The sequence below is a fragment of the Manis pentadactyla genome, chromosome 3 (genome assembly GCF_030020395.1).
Source record: "Manis pentadactyla isolate mManPen7 chromosome 3, mManPen7.hap1, whole genome shotgun sequence".
In the NCBI taxonomy this organism is placed as follows: Eukaryota; Metazoa; Chordata; class Mammalia; order Pholidota; family Manidae; genus Manis; species Manis pentadactyla.
The window spans coordinates 170,627,418-170,650,309 of record NC_080021.1 but is presented as its reverse complement, the minus strand read 5'-3'; the positions used below and the strand labels follow the sequence as shown (position 1 = coordinate 170,650,309).

General features: G+C 35.8%; 1 protein-coding gene across 4 annotated transcripts in view; it reads right to left on the bottom strand.

Moving 5' to 3' along the window:
• CNTLN (centlein) overlaps window positions 1-22,892 on the bottom strand; it is a 305,405-nt gene that overhangs the window by 18,739 nt on the left and 263,774 nt on the right. For all 4 annotated transcript variants that reach the window (XM_057498718.1, XM_057498720.1, XM_057498721.1 and 1 more), the window contains 2 exons: window positions 22,428-22,565; window positions 21,665-21,850 (listed from right to left, as the gene is read on the bottom strand). In XM_057498718.1, the coding sequence (XP_057354701.1) occupies window positions 21,665-21,850; window positions 22,428-22,565 (324 nt within the window). The remainder of the gene's footprint in view (window positions 1-21,664; window positions 21,851-22,427; window positions 22,566-22,892) is intronic.

Below are 22,892 nucleotides of genomic sequence, written 5' to 3'. Positions count from 1 at the left end.
ATCAGATGAAATAGACTTCAAAACAAAAACTGTAACAAGACACAAAGAAGGGCATTACATAATGATAAAGAAATTAATCCAACAAGAGGATATAAAATTTGTAAATATTTATGCACCCAACATAGGAATAACTATATGTATAAAGCAAATATTTACAGACTTAAAGGGAGAAGTAGCAACACAAAAAATAGTAGGGAAATTTTATATCCACTTACACCAATGGATAGATCATCAAGACAGAAAATCAGTAAGGAAATACTGACCTTTAATAACTTTAGAACAGATGGACATAACAGAACATTCCAACTGAAAGCAACATAATACACATTCTTCTCAACTGCACATGGAACATTTTCTAATATAGATCATGTTAGGTCACAAAACAAGTCTAATAAATTTAAGAGGATTGAAATCATATAAAACCTTTTCCAACCAAAATGTGATGAAACTAGAATTACAAGTAGAAAACTTAAAAATTCAGAAATATGTGAAGATTAAATAACATGTTACTAAATAACTAATGGGTCAAAGAAAACATCAAAAGATACCTTGAGATAAAATCAAAATTTATGGAATGCAGAAAAAGTGGTTCTAAGAGGGAAGTATATAGTAATAAATGCCTACCTTAAAAAATAATAAAAGTCTCAAATAAACAACTGAACTTCATACCTCAAGAAACTAGAAAAAGAAAAACAAAAAAATCCTAACTTAGTAAAAGGAAGGAAATAATGAAGATTAGAGCAGAAATAAATTAAATAGAGACTAAAAAGACAATAAACAAGATTAAAGAAATGAAGAGCTGATTCTTTGAAAAGATAAACAAAACTGACAAACCTATAGCTAGATTCACCACAAAAAAAAAAAAAGAGGACTCAAATAAATAAAGTAAGCAATGAAAGAGATGTTATAACTGACTGGCAACCACAGAGATACAAAAATCATAAGAGACTACTATGATCATAATATACCAACAAATTGGGCAACCTAGAAGAAATGGATAAATTCCTGGAACCATAGAAATTGCCAAGAAAGAATCATGATGAAATGAAAATTTGAACAGACCAGTTACTAGCAAGGATATTAAATTTGTTATCAAAACCTACCAACAAAAGTGAAGTACCAGAGGTTTCACTGGTGAGTCCTGACAAACATTCAAAGAGGAATTAATACCAATCATTCTCAAACTCAAAAAAAAGAAGAGGGGGAACTATTTCAAACATATTTTATAAGACCAATATTTTCCTAATATCAAAACCAAAAAAACAATGCCACCAAAAAAGAAAATTACAGGCTGATACCCCTAATAAATATAAATGCAAAAATTCTCAACAAAATATTAGCAAACCAAATTCAACAATACATTAAAAAGATCACAAACCATGATCAAGTGGTATTTATTCCAGGGATGCATGGATGGTTTGACATCTGCAAATCAGTCAATGTGATATATCACATTAACAAAATGTAGGATGAAAATCATACCATCATCTTAACAGACACAGAAAAAGCATGTAACAAAATTCAACATCATTCATGAAAAAAAATCTCAACAAAGTGCATGCAGAAGGAATGTACTTCAACACAAGTGCTATCATGACAAACCCCCAGCTAACATCATACTCAATAGTAAAAAGATGAAAGCTTTTCCTCTAAAATGAGGAAGAAGACAAAGATGTCCACCCTTACCACTTTTATTTGAGATTGTTGTATTGGAAGTCCTAGCCAGAGCAACTAGGCAAGGAAAGAAATAAAATATATTCATTGGAAAAGAAGAAAACCTATCACTATTGGCAGATGATATGATACCATATATATAAAAAACCCTAAAGACCTGATCAAAAACCTGTTAGGACTAAGAAAGGATTTCAGTAAAGTTGCAGGATACAAAGTCAATGTGTAAATACCAGTCACTTTTATTTGGAAAACACTTCCTGTTATGATATTCAACATAAAACACTCCTATTGATAGGTATTTTCCAATGAAGTCTGATAATTTACTTGGTTTTCTACATTATCTTAAGTCTGTCTTGGTAATTCATATTTTATTAGATTATCATTCATTTTGTTTAAGTTTTTCAACTTAGAGACATAAAGTTATACATGATATTTTCTTATCATTTAAAAAATCTCTATGTCCTTTTAATTACTCCTAATACAGTACTGGGTCTTTTTTAAAAGACCTACTTACAACCAGTTTTTTGCTTTTTATTGAGATTTTTTGGGAGAGGGAAAGAAGGTATTTTACATTTTACTGGTTTTTTCTTTTACTTTTAAGTTATTTTAAAACTTTTGAGTCTTTTTTCTTTTTTCCTAGCATCTTGAGTTGGGAGTAAATTTTGGCTGAATTTCAAAGGTTTTGATACTCTCACTGTTGTTCATTTTGTTTCAGATATTTAGATGAATGGTACCAGATAATGTGAATATTGTTCCATTTGGATTGGTCACACAGTTCTTACTATTCTTTCATTCCTAGGGGTCCACTTTTCTCTCTGTGCCTCAGCTTTTTTGTTTTCCTGTTCTCTAATTTCTATTTCATTTACCATCTCCTCTACCTCATCGAATCTACTTTTAAATCTCTCCATTGTATGTTTCATTTCAGATACTGTATTTTTCGGTTTCTATCTTTCTTGAATTCTTCCATGAGTTCTTGAATATTTTTCTGTAGCTATGTGAGCATGTTTATGATTTTGGTTTTGAAGTCTTTATCAAGAAGATTGGTGATTTTAGTTTCACTTAGCCCTCTTTCTGGTGTCAGTTGAATTCTTGTTGTACAAGATTTTTTTGCTGTTTCATATTTCTTGTGATTCCTATAGAATAATAACTGTGTGTAGGCAGCACACTCTAGTGCCCAGAAGCTCTACTCCCTGGAACTTCCCAGCATCTGAAGCAATGGTGGGGGTCGCATGTGTGTGGCACTGGTGCCTGCCAGGAGGAAAGAGTTCTTCCCTGCATCCCAGCTGCAATGCCTGCTTCCACTGCCAGGTCCAGCGGGCCAAGTGCACAGGAAAGGGCCTCTGTGTTTCACCCCTGTAGCTGCCATGGGTGGAGCCACCCTCCAGCTACCTTGGTGTGATGGCGGGACCAGCACGTGTGTGGACTGGTGCCTGCCTGGAGGAAGGAGTGGCAGGCCGCGTATCACAGTGTGGAGCCTCGGTGCTGTGTTGCCAGCTGGGAGGATGGAGTGCCTGAAGCATCTAAAAGTTCCCAACCTGCTGGGCTGAGTGTGCTGGGACAATTTTCTCCACCTGTCCTTTCTCCTGAGCAGCAAGCTCTGTGTAATCCTTGCTCCTTTAGCATCCCTCTTGCTGTTGGGAAGTATTTCAAAATGCCTGCATTTGTTTTGTCCCAGAACAGGTGGTTTTGCATACCTGTTCTCCACAAGCAGTTGGAATCTCAATGTCTCCAAGTATTCTGCCTGTCCTTGCTTTCCAAGCCCACTAATTTCCAGAGTACCATGTAATGTGGGTTCATGCTCCCAGAGCAGATCTCCATGGCTGGGTGTTTAGCAGTCCTGGACTTCTATTCCTTCTTTGCTCCATTTCTCTGTCTCCTGAATGTGAGCTGGGGTGGGGGGAGGGCTTGATTCCTGCCAGATCGCGGCTTCTCTCCTTTACCCTTTTCAGTGAGGTCTTCTCTTTTCCCCAGATGTAGGTAGTCTGTTCTGCAGTATTCAGGTCGTTTTTTAAGGATTAGTTGTATTTCCTATATTTTCATGTTATATGTGGTTTTGGAAGGAGTTTTCTGCCTCACTTCTCACACTGCCATCTTTTTCTCCTCTCCTCACTATTGTTCATTTCAAAATAGTTCATTAAATCACTTACTCTTTATTTCCTCCTTAACCTAAATTATAAAGAAGAGTTTGGAATTTTCTTGGTGGATAGATAAATTTTGGCCACTTATTTTGTTAAATTGCAGTTATATTACACCATTCTCACCATATCATGAACTATGTGATTTTTGCTTTTTTAGAACTTTTGTTGAATTTTGTGGCTAAGACTAGTTTTTGTGAATACCCCACATGAGGCTGAACATAAAGTAGCCTTACCCAAATTTTCTCTACTTGAATTGTTGATTTCTGATGATAGCATATATTAAATACACAAGGACAGTAAATACACTTGTGAATTAATCGATTTCTTTTTGTAGTTTTATCAAATTCTGCTTAAAATGTCAGGCATATAAAGATTCATGACTTTTATATTTCCTTGGCAAACTATCCATTTTTATCAATACCAAATTATCTCTTTGCCTTCCTAGTGATTTTTGTCTTTAAATTTGTTTCAGAGTAATACTGCTGTCTTCTTTTTGTTAGCATTATCTGGTATATATTTAGTTGAGGGCTGGTAAACCAGCTCTTTTTTTAGAAGGGGGAATTTTCAAAATTCTATGATTTGTAATGCTTATCAATTTTTTTTTGTAGATAATTATTTTTTATTGAAGAGTAGTTGACACACAGTATTACATTAGTTTCAGGTGTACAACACAATGATTCAACATTTATATACATGATAATTCTAGGTACCAGCTATCACCATACCAAGTTGTTACAATATTTTGACTATATTCCTTATGCTATACATTCCTTCCCGGTTACTTATTTATTTTACAATTGAAAGTGTGTACTTTTTTTGTGTGTGTGAAGGCATCTCTATATTTATTGATCAAATGGTTGTTAACAACAATAAAATTCTGTATACAGGAGTCAATGCTCAATGCACAATCATTAATCCACCCCAAGCCTAATTTTCATCAGTCTCCAATCTTCTGAAGCATAACGAACAAGTTCTTACATGGAGAACAAATTCTTACATAGTGAATAAGTTACATGGTGAACAGTACAAGGGCAGTCATCACAGAAACTTTCAGTTTTGCTCATGCATTATGAACTATAAACAGTCAGCTCAAATATGAATACTCATTTGATTTTTATACTTAATTTATATGTGGATACCACATTTCTCTCTTTATTATTATTATTTTTAATAAAATGCTGAAGTGGTAGGTAGATACAAGATAAAGGTAGAAAACATAGTTTAGTGTTGTAAGAGAGCAAATGTAGATGATCAGGTGTGTGCCTGTAGACTATGTGTTAATCCAAGCTAGACAAGGGCAATAAAACATTCACGTATGCAGAAGATTTCTCTCAGAACAGGGGAGGGGGTGAGGTTCTAAGCCTCACCTCTGTTGATCCCCAATTTCTCACCTGATGGCCCCCCTGTGACTGTGCCTGTCTTAGGATGTTCCTCCCTTGAGGAATCTTACCCGTCTCTGGCTAACCAATCATCTTCTGGGGCCATACAGGGAAATGTAAAGTTGGTAAGTGAGAGAGAAGACTTATTGTTTGAAAAGGTTAGCTTTTTACTTCTTTGCATATTTATGCCCTGTGGCTTCTATGCCCAGCATTTGTCTTGAGGTATCTTTACCACTTGGAAGAATTATGATACTCAGTAAATTCGATATGAGTGTAATGCTTATCAATTTATGTGGTATAAATACTCAAACCATGATTGATTTCAAGCAACCAACACAAATGTGGAGATGGGAATAATATAACTGGTTCTCACAAGCCTGTGTGAGATAGCTCCAGGACACTGTATATTCTATCCTTTTATTTTCTAGCTTTTGGATCACTGTTTTTACATACAACTTTTTCACAATCTCATAGTCTTTTTCAATTTTTAAAGAAGTATATTTCAACTTTATCACATATACTGTGATTATTGGTATGTTTGAATTTACATCAGCCATATCATCCTATCTTTTTTATTGGTTTCATAAACTACAATTACATGAGTAAAATTATGTTTATTAGACTCCACCCATCATCAAGTCCCGCCCACATACCCATTACTGTCAGTGTCCATCAGCATAGTAAGATGCTGTAGAATCACTACTTGTCTTCTCCATGTTGTACATGCCTCCCTGTGCGCCCCCTACATTATGTCTGTTAATAGTAGTGCCCTTCCTTTTCCCCTCCTTACCCCTCCCTTCCCACTCATCCTCCATACTCCCTTTCCCTTTGGTAAATATTAGTCCATTCTTGGGTTCTATGATTCTGCTGCTGTTTTGTTCCTTCAGTTTTTTTCTTTGTTCTTCTACTCCACAGATGAGTGAAATCATTTGATACTTGTCTTTTTTCACCTGGCTTATTTCACTGAGCATAATACCCTGTAGCTCCATCCATGTTGTTGCAAATGGTAGGATTTGTTTTCTTCTTATGGCCAAATGATATTCCATTGTGTATATGTACCACATCTTTTTTATCCATTAACCTACTGATGGACACTTAGGTTGTTTCCATTTCTTGCCTATTGTAAATAGAGGTGTGATAAACATAGGGGTGCATATTTCTTTTTCAAATTGGGCTGCTGCATTCTTAGGGTAAATTCCTAGGAGTGGAATTCCTGTGTCAAATGGTATTTCTATTTTGAGTTTTTTGAGGAACCTCCATACTGCTTTCCACAATGGGTGAACTAATTTACATTCCCACCAGCAGTGTAGGAGGGTTCCCCTTTCTTCACAACCTCACCAACATTTGAGGTTGTTTGTCTTTTGGATGGTGGCGATTCTTACTGGTGTGAGGTGATACTCATTGTGGTTTTACTTTGCATTTCTCTGATGATTAGCAATGTGGAACATCTTTCCATGTGTTTGTTGGCTGTCTGAATTTCTTCTTTGGAGAAGTGTCTGTTCAGATCCTGTGCCCATTTTTTAATTGGATTACTTGCTTTTTGTTTATTGAAGTGTGTGAGCTCTTTATATATTTTGGATGTCAACCTTTATCGGATATGTCATTTATGAATATATTCTCCCACACTGTAGGATGTCTTTTTGTTCTATTCATGGTGTCCTTTGCTGTACAGAAGCTTTTCAGCTTGATATAGTCCCACTTGTTCATTTTTGCTTTTTTCCCCTTGCCTAGGGAGATATGTTCATGAAGAAGTTGCTCATGTTTATGTCCAAGATATTTTTGCCTATGTTTTTTTCTAAGAGTTTTATGGTTTCATGACTTACATTCAGGTCTTTGATCCATTTCAAATTTACTTTTGTGTATGGGGTTAGACAATGATCCAGTTTCATTCTCTTACATGTAGCTGTTCAGTTTTGCCAACACCAGCTGTTGAAGAGGCTGTAAATTCCCAATTGTATGTCCATGGCTCCTGTATCATACATTAATTGACCATATATGTTTGGGTTAATATGTGGACTCTATTCTGTTCCACTGGTCTGTGGGTCTGTTCTTGTGCCACTACCAAATTGTCTTGATTACTGTGTTTTTGTAGTAGAGCTTGAGGTTGGGAAGCGAGATCCCTCCTGCTTTATTCTTCCTTCTCAGGATTGCTTTGGCTATTCAGGGTCTTTTGTGGTTCCAAATGAATTTTAAAGCTATTTGTTCCAGTTTGTTGAAGAATGCTGTTGAGATTTTGATAGGTGTTGCATTGAAGCTGTAGATTGCTTTAGGCAGGATGGCCATTTTGACAATTTTTATTCTTCCTAGCCAAGAGCATGGGATGAGTTTCCATTTGTTAGTGTCCCCTTTAATTTCTCTTAGGAGTGTCTTGCAGTTTTCATGGTATAGGTCTTTCACTTCCTTGATTAGGTTTATTCCTAGGTATTTTATTCTTTTTGATGCAGTTGTGAATGGAATTGTTTTCCTGATTTCTCTTTCACCTAGTTCATCGTTAGTGTATAGGAAAGCAACAGAATTCTGTGTATTAATTTTGTATCCTGCACCTTTGCTGAATTCAGATGTTAGTTCCAGTAGTTTTGGAGTGGAGTCTTTAGGGTTTTTTAGGTACAATATCATGTCATCTGCAAATAATAAAAGTTTGACTTCTTCTTTACCAATCTGGATGCCGCGTATTTTTTTGTTTTGTCTGACTGCCGTGGCTAGGACCTTCAATACTATGTTGAATAAGCGTGGGGAGAGTGGGCATCCCTGTCTTGTTCCTGATCTTAGAGGAAAAGCTTTCAGCTTCTCGCTGTTAAGTATGATGTTGGCTGTGGGTTTTTCATATATGGCCTTTATTATGTTGAGGTACTTGCTCTCTATACCCCTTTTGTTGAGAGTTTTTCTCATGAACAGATGTTGAATTTTGTTGAATGCTTTTCAGTGTTTATGGAGATGATCATGTGATTTTTGCCCTTCTTTTTGTTAATGTAGTGGATGACATTGATGGATTTTCGAATGCTGTACCATCCTTGCATCCCTGAGATGAATTCCACTTGATCATGGTGTATGATCCTCTTGATATATTTTTGAATACAGTTTACTAATATTTGGTGAGTATTTTTGCATCTATGTTCATCAGGGATATTGGTTTGTAATTTTCTTTTATGGTGGGGTCTTTGCCTGCTTTTGGTATTAGAGTGATGCTGGCTTCATTGAATGAGTTTGCAAGTATTCCCTCCTCTTTTAGTTTTTGGAAAACTTTAAGGAGAATGGGTGTTATTATCTTCTCTATATGTCTGATAAAATTCAGTGGTGAATACATCTGGTCTGGGGGTTTTGTTCTTGGGTAGTTTTTTGATTACTGATTCAATTTCGCTGCTGGTAATTGGTCTGTTTAGATTTTGTGTTTCTTCCTTGGTCAATCTTGGAAGGTTGTATTTTCCAGGAAGTTGTCCATTTTTTCTTGGTTTTCCAGCTTCATAGCATATAGATTCTCATAGTATTTTCTAATTATTCTTTGTATTTCTGTGGTGTCCATCATGATTTTTCCTTTCTCATTTCTGATTTTGTTTACATTTGTAGATTCTCTTTTTCTCTTAGTAAGTCTGGCTAGGGATTTATCTATTTTGTTTATTTTCTCAAAGAACCAGCTCTTGGTTTCATCGATTGTTTCTATTGTTTTATTCTTCTCAATTTTATTTATTTCTTCTCTGATCTTTATTATGTCTCTCCTTCTGCTGACTTTGGGCCTCATTGTTCTTCATTTTCCAATCTCAATAATTGTGACTTCAGACTATTCATTTGGGATTGTTCTTCCTTCTTTAAATAGGCCTGGATTGCTATGTACTTTCCTCTTAGAACTGTTTTTGCAGTGTCCCACAGATGTTGGGGCTTTGTGCTGTTGTTGTCATTTGTCTCCATATATTGCTTGATCTCTGTTTTAATTTGATCATTCATCCATTGATTATTTAGGAGCATGTTGTTAAGCCTCCATGTGTTTGTGAGCCTTTTTGCTTCTTTGTACTTTGTACAATTTACTTCTAGTTTTATGCCTTTGTGGTCTGAGAAGTTGGTTGGTAGAATTTCAATCTTTTTGAATTTACTGAGGCTCTTTTTGTGGCCTAGTATGTGGTCTATTCTGCAAAATGTTCCATGAACAATTGAGAAGAATGTGTACCCTGCTGCTTTTGGGTGTAGAGTTCTGTAGATGTCTGTTAGGTTTATCTGTTCTAGTGGGTTGTTCAGTGCATCTGTGTCCTTACTTATTTTCTGTCTGGTGGATCTGTCCTTTGGAGTGAGTGGTGTGTTGAAGTCTCCCAGAATGAATGCATTGCATTCTGTTTCCTCCTTTAATTCTGTTAGCATTTGTTTCACATATGTCAGTGCTCCTGTATTGGGTGCATATATATTAATAATGGTTATATCCTCTTGTTTGTCTGACCCTTTTATCATTATGTAATGTCCTTCTTTATCTCTTGTTACTTTCTGTTTTCAAGTCAATTTTGTCTGATATAAGTACTACAACACCTGCTTTATTCTCCCTATTGTTTGCATGAAATATTGTTTTCCATCCTTCACTTTTAGTCTGTGTATGTCTTTGAATTTGAGGTGAGTCTCTTGTAAGCAGCATATAGATGGGTCTTGCTTTTTTATCCATTCTATTACTCTGTGTCTTTTGATTGGTGCATTCAGTCCATTTATATTTAGGGTGATTATCAAAAGATATGTACTTATTGCCATTGCAGGCTTTGGATCCGTGGTTACCAAAGGCTCAAGTGTAGCTTCTTTACTATGTACCTGTCTAACTTAACTCTCTTATTAAGCTATTATAAACATAGTGTGATGATTTTTTATTTCTCTCCCTTCTTATTCTTCCTCCTTCACTCTTTATATGTTACGTGTTTTATTCTGTACTCTTTTGTGTTTCCTTTGACAGCTTTTGTGCATAGTTGATTTTATTTTTTGCCTTTAGTTAGTATTTAGTTGGTCTGCTTTCTTTGTTGTGATTTCATTTTCTCTGGTAACATCTATTTAGCCTTAGGAGTGCTTCCGTCTAGAGCATTCCCTTTAAAATATCCTGTAGTAGAGGTTTGTGGGAGGCAAATTCCCTCAACTTTTGCTTGTCTGGGAATTGTTTAATCCCTCCTTCATACTTAAATGATAATCGTGCTGGATACAGTATTCTTTGTTCAAGGCCCTTCTATTTCATTGCATTAAATATATCATCTTCTGGCCTGTACGGTTTCTGCTGAGAAGTCTGATGATAGCCTGATGGGTTTTCCTTTGTAGGTAATCTTTTTTCTCTCTTGCTGCCTTTAATACTCTGTCTTTGTCTTTAATCTTTGCCATTTTAATTATTGTATGTCTTGGTGTTGTCTTCCTTGGGTCCCTTGTGTTGGGAGATCTGTGGGCTTCCATGGCCTGAGAGACTATTTCCTCCCCCAGTTTGGGGAAGTTTTCAGCAATTATTTCTTCAAAGACATTTTCTATCCCTTTTTCTCTCTTCTTCTACTTCTGGTAACCCTATAATGCAAATATTGTTCCTTTTGGATTGGTCACACAGTTCTCTTAATATTCTTTCATTCCTGGAGATCCTTTTGTCTCTCTCTGCCTCAGCTTCTCTGTATTCCTGTTCTCCAATTTCTATTCCATTAACAGTCTCTTGCACCTCATCCAGTCTGCTCTTAAGTCCTTCAAGAGATTGTTTCATTCTGTAATCTCCCTCCTGACTTCATCCCTTGGCTCTTGCATATTTCTCTGCAGGTCCATCAGCATGGTTATGACCTTTATTTTGAATTCTTTCTCAGGAAGATTGGTTATATCTATCTCCCCAGACCCTCTCTCTGGGGTTGTCTGTGTAAGTCTTGACTGGAGCAGATACTTTTGCCTTTTCATGGTGATTGAGGCAGGTGGCGCATGTGTCAGCTGGGAGAACAAAGTCCCTTCCTGCTTGCCGGTTGCCTTGCCCTTCTCAGCTGCCTGTGTCGGTTACCCACACACCAGGAGCAGTCTCCGGGTTAATCCCCTGAGCCGCCACAGGTGTGGCGGCCCTCGGGGTAGCTCAAAGCCCTGTGAGGATTGGCAGATGTGCCAGGTGTGTTCTGCAAGACCAGCGCCCCTTTGTGCCTTACTCAAGCTTCCTCTGTCTGTGCTGGGCAGCTGCATGCTGGCGTCAGCCTCTGGATCTGTCCTGGGTAGCTGCACACTGGGAGGAGACTCTCAGTGGTTACTGTGGGTGGGGCTGCTCTCCAGCTGCTCTGCCGCTGTGGTGGGGCAGTGCCAGTCAGGGAGAACAAATGGCAGGCTGTTTATCGCAATGAGGGGCTTCAAAGCTACATTGCCACTCAGGGGGTTCGGTCACCTGAAGTTCCTTAGGATTCCCAGCCTGCTGGGCTGAGTGTGCTGGGACGATTCTGTTAAGCTGTTAAGCCCCTGTTGCTTTAAGACTTTCAAAAAGCACCCGCTTTTCTTTTGTCCCAGGGGAGCCGGCTGTGGGGACCCGCTCGCAGATTTTACTTTTCCGTTCCTCTAATATCCAGCACACCATGCAATGTGTGTCTGTGCTCCCAGTGCAGATTACTAGGGCTGGTTATTTAGCAGTCCTGAGCCTCCACTCCCTCCCCACTCTGACTCTTTTCCTCCTGCTGTAGAGGTGGGGTGGGGGAGTGCTCAAGTCCCACCGGGTCATGGCTTTGTATCTTACCCTTTTCATGAGATGCTGAGTTCTTGCAGATGTAGATGTAGCCTGGCTGTTGTACTGTATCTTCTGGTCTCTCTGTTAGGCATATTTATATTTGTTGTATTTTCACAAATATATATGGTCTTGGGAGGACATTTCTGCTACCCTACTCATGCTGCCATCTTGAACCTCTCCTCATCCTATCTTTTTTATCTACCATGTTTCTTATTTACTGTCCCCTTCCTTCCTTCTTTAAAACTGGCTTGTGTTTTATTGTTGGAGCTTTCTTTATTGTTTTTTATTTCTTCTAACTCTTTGATAATTAAATACTCTGTTTCAATTCTTGTGATTACCTTTAAACCTTTTTAACATATATGTAATATCTTATTTTCAATCAGTATCTAGAGTTCTTCATCCTGTACATTGTTCCACCAAAGCAAAAAAGAAGCTTAGAAGCTTAACTCTTCCAATCAAAGAACTCCTGTACTTCTAGTATTGTAATCACTTAGGTCAATAATTATTTAGATTTAACTATATATTTTACTAGTTCTTTGTTTTCCATTTTTTCATATGTTCTGAATATTGACATGGTCTTATTCAGTCAGATAGACCTGAAGAAGTAAAGAGATAAGCTATTTGAGTTTATGGAGGAAGAAGGCAAAAACTTTGAGGGAGAAGAAGGCTTGCCATATTCAAGAAACACCAAGAAAGTCAGGAATAAGAAAGGTGACATGAAAAGGAATGAGTGAGGTGACATGAAGTAGAAAAAGAAGTCACAGAAATAACAAGATTGATAATAGGGGCCTTGCAGGGAAATGGAAGACTTTCATTTTATGGTGTAATAAAGAGTCATGAGACAGTTTTGGGGCATATATCAAGCAGGCCAGACTGTTCTGGAGCAAGAGCTGATGATAACCTAACCAGGACAGTATCAATGATGAGAGGCTGTGGAGTTCTGGATCTGTTTTCAAAGGCTAGCTGACAGTATTTGATGCAGGATTAGAAATGCAATGTGAAAGAAGAGAAAAGAGAAGGATGACTCCAGGTTTAGGACCTAACCATCTGGATGACTGGTGGAGAAAAAAGTCCCAAGAAAGGGAAGCAAGGCTGGGAAGAGTACAGACTCAGGTGGGTTGTTTGGCATGGTAATGAGGAAAAGAGGAAATTTTCTTCAGGCTGCCTCTGTTGTCACAAAGAAATAAAAGCTGAGATTAAGAAGCTAACGAGGGGTTGGATGCTGGAGTTTGATGATAGAAGAAAGGACTGTTTGGGAAACTTGGTGGATGAATACACTGGGAAAATATAATAGGCATATCACATAGCACTCAGGTTTCACTTGATGTTTTTGGTTATTTATTTAAATTAAGCCAATCAGCAAGGTTGTGTTTTTCTTCAGCTACATTCAGCTGCTTGGATTCAGGTAGAAACTGGGCAGAGATCCTAACTAAACTAGGTTTGAAATTTTTCTACATGAATATGACAGAAAGATAGATGAGCAACTGAAGGGATATGTAAGATAGTGACTATGATATCCTGCATGAGGAGAAAAATGAAGGCATGATGGGAAGGAGTGTGGTAATTAGTGAAAAGGTGGTAAAGCCAATGAATTTGGGATTATAATAATGTAAAGTATTACTGGGATATAAGAATAAGAAGAAACGGTGGTCAGAGAATAAGATGCTGGAAATGAGATTTTGGGGTTGATGGAGTCACTGATAGTAAAAAAGCCAAGAGTAATGTTTCTTAATGGGACATTTTTTGGCATTTTGGAGATGACAATTTTTCACTGTGTGGAACTATCCCTCACAATACAGGATGTTTAGCATCTGAATGCCAGTAGCATCTCCCAGCTGATATATAAACCAAAAGCACCCACACACATTTCCAAATGCTCCCTAAAGTGGGTGGTACTTCCTTATTTGAGAACTATCAATCCAGGATATGATCATGAGTCTAATCACTGGAATTCAAGATGCTGAAGAATTGGCAGGCCAGAGTGTCGGATGGTTTACATGGATATAAGATCACCCAAAATCATAAGAGAACTGTGCTGGAGAGAAGGGCCATAAGCCAGCTGAATAGCTGTATGAGTAACCTTTTACAATGAAGTACAAATGGACTCACGTGAGTGATTATATGTTCTAATGGGCTTCTGAGATCTATTTCCATATTTCTACATTTTATACATTCCAACAGAATTTCAAAATAGGGTTGAATAGTACAATTCCAGGATTCACCATTATGTACCACTAAAGTGTCATTAAAAAGAAATAACTAAAGGATTTAGAACCAACCAAAATTAGGTAGTCAACATAATGAGTAGTGCTGTTACTGAACAATGCACCCTATATACCAAACATTTAAGTAAGAATTAACATCGGTCCTTTTCAAACTCTTCCAATAATTGAAGAGGAGAGAACACTCCCAAACTCATTTTTCAAGGCCAGAATTATTCTGATACCAAAGCCAGATAAGGATAGTATAAGAAAACTACAGGCCAATATCCCTTATGAATATAGATGCAAATGCCTTCAACAAAATACTAGCAAATTGAATTCAACAATACATTAAAAGGATCATATACCATGAAAAAGTGGGATTTATTCTAGGGACATAAGGGTAGGTAAACATATTCAGATCAATAAATGTGACATACTAAATTAACAGAATGACGGATAAAAATTGTATGATCCATTTCAATGGATACGGATAAAGCATTAGAGAAAATTCAACATCCTTTCATGATAAAAACTTTCAACAAAGTGGGCATAAGGAGCTTACCATAACATAATAAAGGCTATATGACAAGCCCACAAGCTAACATCATACTCAACAGTGCAAGGTTGAAACCTTTCTCTCTAAGATCAAGAACAAGACAAGGGTGCCTACTCTCACCATTCCTATTCAACATACTAGTAGAAGTGCTACCTAGAGCAATTAGGCAAGAGAAAATAACAAAGCCATCCAAATCAGAAAGGAAAAAGTAAAGTTATCTCTGTTTGCTCATGATTTGATCTTACATATAAAAAAAGTTTTAAAGACTCCATCCAAAAACTGTTAAAATTAATCAAAAAAATTTATTAAAGTTGTAAGACACAAAATCAACATACAAAAATCAGATGTGTTGCTATATACTACCAACAGAACATCTGAAAAAGAAATAAAGAAAACAATCCCATTTAAAATAGCACCCCAAAGAATAAGATTTAAGGAATAAATTTAACCAGGGAAGTTAAAGATCTATACACCAAAAATTATAAAACACTGATGAAAGAAACTGAGGAAGATACAAATAAGTGGAAAGATATTTCATATTCATCAACTGGAAGAATTAATATTATCAAAATGTCCATACTACTCAAAGCCATCTACATATCCAATGTTACCATATCAAAATTCCAATGGTAGTTTTTCACAAAAATAGAAAAAACTGTACTAAAATTTGTATGGAACCACAAAAGACCTGAACAGCCAAAGAAATCTTAAGAACAAAATTAGAGGCATCACATTTCTGTTTTCAAACTACAACCGAATCAGTAGCAAAAACCTAAATGACCCAATTTAAAAATGGGCAAAGGATCTGAGTAGACATTTTCCCAAAGAACACATACAAATGGCCTTGTATAATAAGTACATGAAAAAGTGTTCAGCCTCACTAATGATCAGGGAAATGCAAATCAAAACCACACAGATAACCTCTTACTCCTGTTAGAACAGCTATTATCAAATAGACAAGAGATAACATGCTGGCAAGAATGTGGATAAAAGGGAACCCTTGTGCCCTACTGGTGGGAACGCAAATTGGTACATCCACTATGGAAAACAGTATGGAAAAATTAAAATAGAACTACCATATGATAAAGCAATCCCACTTCTGCAAATATATCCAAAGGAAATGAAAACAGGATCTCAAGGAGATACCTGCACTCATACGTTCACTGCAGCATTATTCACAATAGCCATGTAAACAACCTAAGTATCCATCCATGAATGAAAGGACAAAGAAAATGTGATGCATATTGACGCCAATACAAACACACACACACACACACACACACACATATATATACACACCATATAATGAATATTACTCAGCCATAAAATCCTACCATTTCAAACAGCATTGTGGGACCCTGAGATCCTTATGCTAAGTGAAGTAATTCAGACAGAGAAAGACAAGGACTGTATGATCTTTCTTTATATGTGAAATCTAAAAAAGTTGAACTCAGAAGCAGAGAGTATAGTTTCAGGAGCTGAGGAGTGGGAGAAATGAGATATTCCTCAAAGGTACAAACTTAGTTACAAGAATACATTCCAGGTATCTAATATACAGCATATTGACTATAGTTAACAATGCTGTATTATATACTTGAAAGATGCTATGAGAGCATATTTTGAATGTCCTCACCATAAGAATGACAACAATAAAATGGTAATTATGTGAAGTGAAGGATGTGTTAACTAACCTCACTGTGGTAAACATTTCATTATATATATACATATGTGTGTGTGTATATCCAATCATCACATTATATACCTTAAACTTATACAATGTTATGTCAAGTATGTCTCAATAAAGTTGTAAAAAAGAATGGAAAAAAATCGTAATTGAGAGTGCCAAGATATTAACAATTGTTCATCTAAAAATGAAATTATAATGCTCCCCAAAATGTTCCCTCGCAAGAAGCAATAAATTTATATGCCCAAAACATCTTCAATCTAACCAAAATAAGTCCATATTGATAATTATATGATTTAAACCTCCAGCAAAATGTTGTTCTTTGCCTGTTATTTATTTCATAGCTAACAAAAACCACTGAGAAGATGGTCTATGACTCTCACAATAACAAGCCTATGTCAGGGCTCAATCAAACTGAGCAACTATTTCAAGAAATTTCCTTTGTGTGCTTTATTCAGTTATTGAGAGAATTCAAAGCTCAGCCCTAGCATATATATCCAGCCCACATGCTCAAAACACTGAATTTTACGCCAGAGCAAAATTCTACATTCAAGGCTAGATCTAGAACAGATGGCCAATCCACCTCTTCTGTAATCTGGCAGTGCCCTATGAATAAATGAAAAGACTAAAGGAAACACAGATTCTACAACAGGGCCAGAACAAACATTACTACTCTTAATACTAATAATATTTATTAAGCACTGTTGTGTACATGGTACTAACAGGCTCTATACAGAATGAGTCCTCATGATCATAACATTCCATATAGGAACTCTGTGCACTCTTCATACTCACTAGGAACATGAATAGCTCTTGCCTTCACAGAATTTTCATTCTGAGCAGTGATTACGTGTCCAACACCATTCTTGAGGTGGATATGAAATAAATTTCCCAAGAATATAATGAGCCTTATTTTGTGCCAGTTCTTTGGGGATAACGAATGACAATGTCCCTGCCCTCAAATTGTCTATCCTCTACTTGAAACAAAAAGAAAACACAATAATTTATAGTAATGCACTAACTTATGTGGTACGAACAATAAATATTCAGGAGATAAATGAGAGCTATGTTATGATTATTACTAATAGTTGCCACTGAGCATTCTGATATATTGGGCACTGTTTTTAAGTTTATCTATGTTAATTGATTTAAATCCTCACCTCAGAGGTATTCCATTATCATATATAGACTCATTCTATAGATAGAGAAACTGAGGTGCAGAGGATTAAGTCACTTGCCTGAGATAAAACAGCTATTAACTGGTAGACTTGGGTTCTTTCCTTTAACCACAGAGTTAAAGAAAGGACTGATGAAAGAGGATGACACTGAACAAAATCTGATAGTTGCAGAGCAAACAACAAAGAGGGGAGGACACATCAATTGAGAAGGGAGGAGAACTTGTGCACAGGCAGGAGAGAACTGTGAAGAAGAAGTTGGAGAGTAGTGGCCAAGAAGATTAGATTCTAAGCACGATAGGGTCAAATTATGAAAGGTCTTAAATTTTTACAGAGCTGTTATCTGAGTTCTAATGCAGTAGAATTTAATAAGTCACTGATGGCATGTTGCCTCAGATGGTGGCTCCTGAGCATTTCTGCCTAGTCTTAAGGCCATGTATGCAAGGAAGGGAGGGAAGGTGGTCATCTCATTTCTCAGACCTGAATATCCAGTTTTTGCTGATGTTTCTAGTGTTGGCATTAATTTGCTGGTGGTCCTTTACAAGAAAAACAGATTAAGCAGCAGAAGTGGTACCAATATCAATTACATATTGGCCCTAAAATTCAAGTTAAGAAAAACAAGTGTCTAATTTCCATTAGAAGTCATGAATGGTAAAGGGGTCTATTAAACACCAAACTGATAATTTTGTATAGACTGAATTCATAAAAATAATTTAAGGCTGTGGTTTTTTAATTGTATTATGCATAATAATCACCTAGTTAACTTGTTAAATGGAAATTATTGGACACCACCCCACCCAAGATTTTGATGTAATAAATTTGGGGCCTAGATTTATGCATTTTATTTAAATACAATAGAACCAGTTGATTCTAATGTAGGCAATCTAAATACCAAACTGAAACAAAGTAGATAAGTTCCAAGAGAGTACTAAAAATAGTTTATACATATCTTTTATCTTTTCCTATCATGTATTCTTTAATACATTACTCAAATTAAAAATCCATGAAACCCTGCAATCCTGAATTTATACATAAGGACATCAATACTCTATGTTATTGTTGGTGAAAAATATGAAGGACCAATATGTCAGTCTTGAACAACTAGAGATTACTTATTCACTTTACCATTAAATAATCATTTATATCCTTGGACATAAATAAAAACTTCATTTTTTCAAAGATAACATTTTCTAAATGACTTTATGTGAAGAAATATACCTATTATGTTATCATGAAGGTCATGAGCTTCAAGTCTGTAATAATCAGACATCTAGTCATAAAACTCATTTTTCTATTTTAAAAAATTTCTGGTTATCTATTCTTTTTAAGAAGGACATATCCAAAAAACATTTCAAGAAAAACAATAATTATCAGTTTGAGTAAATCTTATAATTATGTATTTCAAATTTTATATCTTGGCTAAAAATGCAACCAACAAAACCCTAAGCTGAATATGAAACAATAAAACAAAGGTTTATGAACCTAAATGTCATAATAAAAATGGTTCTACATCATGAGTAAAATAATAACAATATTTAATAAGTGTTGATCCTAAGATAAAGAGTAAGACTACTCAATAAGCATTTAGAAGAAATGACATTTTAAATCTGAAAAATGTAAATCACGTTTACTAAAATGAATACTCTGCAATCATTTAGGGTCCTCTGAGGCAAGCATTACTGGCTTGCCTTGACACTAGTTGAAACCTTTGTTCAAAGAGATAAAATGTTTTATTCCATTCATTTTGTAGAGAAAATTCCCAAGATGTCTATGATTTCCAGAGAAACAAAGTAAGAGATTTATTCTAAATGGAGTATTAACACTGGCATAAAATGTTATATGCTCCTATTTTTAGAGTAATGAAGAATACGGTATTATACAGAAGATCCAATTATTTTCCATCTTATATTCCATCTATAAACTCTGGAAAGTCATTCCATAAAAATAAGATAGATACATCAGGGACAAGAGGATTTAAATTTTTCTATTATATGTTGAGCAGAGGACCTTCTCTACTGGGAGCGTAAGAGATGTCAAATCACTGATTAAGATAGAAAAACAAACAAAAAAAATGAACTTATTTGAGAACACTAACATTAATATATATAAGATAATATGCTTTAGAACATACATATGGCAAGTCTAATTGAGGGGTTCAAATAATATGGAGTTATACATAGTATATATTATAAGGCCGATAGACAGAATGGAGACCCTAAGGGGTGATGTTATTTTATTCCATAGGAGAACACTTAAACTTTCTTTTTATAAATATTGAATAAATTGAAAGTAATTTACATAGTTAAATAAATTTCTACTAGTATGATATGTCAGTTTATCATAATGCATGCCATCTGAAGGACAAAGTAGCACAAGGAGCTCATTATTTCATCAAAGATTGGTTTAAAAACAAAAGAACATCATGATTTCAGGAGAAAATGGAGAAAATAAAGTTATTCTCCCTCTATAGTCAAACTGTTTTAGTACTTATTTTTAAAGATCAAAAGAACTATAATCATTGAAAAAGACATATGCACCCCTATGTTTATCGCAGCACTATTTACAATAGCCAAGAAATGGAAGCAACCTAAGTGTCCTTCAGTAGATGAATGGATAAAGAAGATGTGGTACATATACAGAATGGTATATTATTCAGCCATAAGAAGAAAACAAATCCTGCCATTTGCAACAACATGGATGGAGCTACAGGGTATTATGCTCAGTGAAATAAGCCTGGTGGAGAAAGACAAATACCAAATGATTTCACTCATATGTGGAGTATAAGAACAAAGGAAAAACTGAAGGAACAAAACAGCAGCAGAATCATAGAACCCAAGAATGGACTAACAGTTCCCAAAGGGAAACAGACTGGGGAGGATGGGTGGGAAGGGAGGGATAAGAGAGGGGGGGAAAAAGAAAGGGGGCATTACGATTAGCATGTATAATGTGGGGGAGGGGTCATGGGGAGGGCTGTGCAACACAGAGAAGACAAGTAGTGATTCTACAGCATCTTACTACGCTGATGGACAGTGACTGTAATGGGGTTTGTGGAAGTACTTGGTGATGGGCGGAGTCTAGTAAACATAATGTTCCTCATGTAATTGTAGATTAATGATACCAAAAAAAAAAAATATATATATATATATATATATATATATATATATATATATATAAAAGAACTATCATTAGAATTTCACATTCCTAACAGGAATTTAATTTGGTTAGTAATCATGATTGCATGCTGACTCTTTGCAAAGCACTCTGGTCCATGTTGTAGAGGCAGAGACTAATAAAACATTGTCCTAGACTTTAAGGAACTCAATATACCTAGGAGCAGCAGATTAATTTGCTAGCTATAATACAAGACAGAATAAAAGGCAGGAAAAGTGATGTAAACAACTCACAGTGCAATTGAAAGGGGTGGAACAATCACCAGATTCCTGGCCATCAGGGACCATTATCTTTGAAACCAGAGCTACTCCTTCTTGGTTTTTCCAGAAGGGTTAAGACAGAAATAGTATCTGAATGTATGGTGCAGAAGTACAAATCAAAAGTCCAAGAGCTCCTTACAAAGGCTTTCAAACGAACCACCTGTTCTGTCCCTCCCACCCCCATCACCCTCAGCTTTGGTGGTTCCTTGTGCAGCCAATTCCTGAGCCTTTCTGGGGCTCACCTGTTAGGTAATTTCTAGATGGTACAACCTTTGCAGGCACTCCTGTTTGTCTTGTTTTTGTTCTGCTAGGTCATTTACCATTCCTCTTTCCATTCCATGTCTCAATAGACTGGGGATTGTGGCTCAAATGTCTCACAGGCTCAAGGAATATGGGCAAAGTTTCCAGCTGTTTTTCTAGCTTGGATGATTTTCCAAAGGAGGGTAGAGTAGAAATGACTTAACTCTTTCATCTTAAAATCTGTCTTGATTATGTAATTACTACAATTCGAAATTGACATTATGAAAAGAATATTAAAAAATAGAGTGGAAAATTTTAAACTCAAGCTATAAAGCCAAATCTTTTATAGAGAGAGTTTGGACAATGGGGCAAGTAGGGTAGGAAAAGGTGCTTTGTTGTTTTAAAAAAACAGAAACTTCAAATTATTCCCCAAATCCTATGAAGTAGGCCACTGCCGACTGCACCTGAGGACAAAGTACAAGTTAGGAAACCACAAATAAGTCAAACCTTCACAAATACGGTGAACTCCTCCACTTTCTCATTGGCTAGCAGCAGCTTCTTCTGCGCAACTTCTAGGGCCTGCTCACTTTGCAACGCTAATCCTTGAAGATGCTTAGATGCTGCTGTTTCAATTTCTGCCATTGCAGATTCAGTCTCATTTATTTTTGATACCAGGAGAGTAAGCTTGAGATCCTGCAAAGACCAGCAATCACAGAATAAAATATAATTCATAAAAATATTTGGAAGGGTTAGTTATACATGGGAGATACAGAAAGAGTTTTATGATTCTCTCTACATATGTATTCATTTTTATTTGGGTTAAAGTGATGGTAGTTTTTACCTTCAATGAAATATCCTGAGCACATATTCTCATATATTTATTATCAGAATTAGGCTATGCTTTTTAAACATTATAAATCATTAAAGACATGGGTGCTATTTTAGAACAGAAGATCTCATATATCAAATGGAAATACTGAATTACTTTATAAGCATAGGTAGACCTAAAAAATTTGTATCTACTTGTGCCAACTCTTAACAATAGTTTTCATTTATGAGGAATTATTAAGACAAAATCTGTTTCTCTAATACAGTATTACCTTTAATGTTAAACAAATTCTGTGTTTCATGTAGAGATAATAAATGTTCTTTGCAGTTATTTAAAACAATTAAGTAGCTGATAGTGTTGGGGAGAAGAAAATGAAAACTTTAAAAATGAAAAAGACATTGTTATAGTCTATCTCTAAGCCAAACTGTTCTAAATGCATACCTTTTTTCCTAATTCCTCTTTAGTTTTCTGATACATCTGTTCAAACTGTGTCTTCTCTTTCACAGCAACACTCAGCCTTTGTTTTAGTGAATCGATTGATACCTTCTTGTTGGAACACTCTTCAGTTAATGTCTTCACCTACAGTAAAAGCATGAAGGTAATTATTATTGGTAAAGGTATTCTAGTAGTATACTGTATTTGTTTCAACAGACACTAATGAATTCATGTATAAGTCTAATTTATTTTCTCATAAATGATATCACAATTCAACAGTAAGACTCACAGAGCTCATATTATGACACTAACAATCCTTAAGTTAATAGCAAAACCAAAAAGTGCACAGAAAAATATTAACATTGCTATGTACAGTCTTCTACCTGATAACACAGTATTAATTTTAACTACATTTTCCTTATTTACTAACTTAAACTTCCTTAAGCAGGGGATGGTTGTTTTTGATTCTTA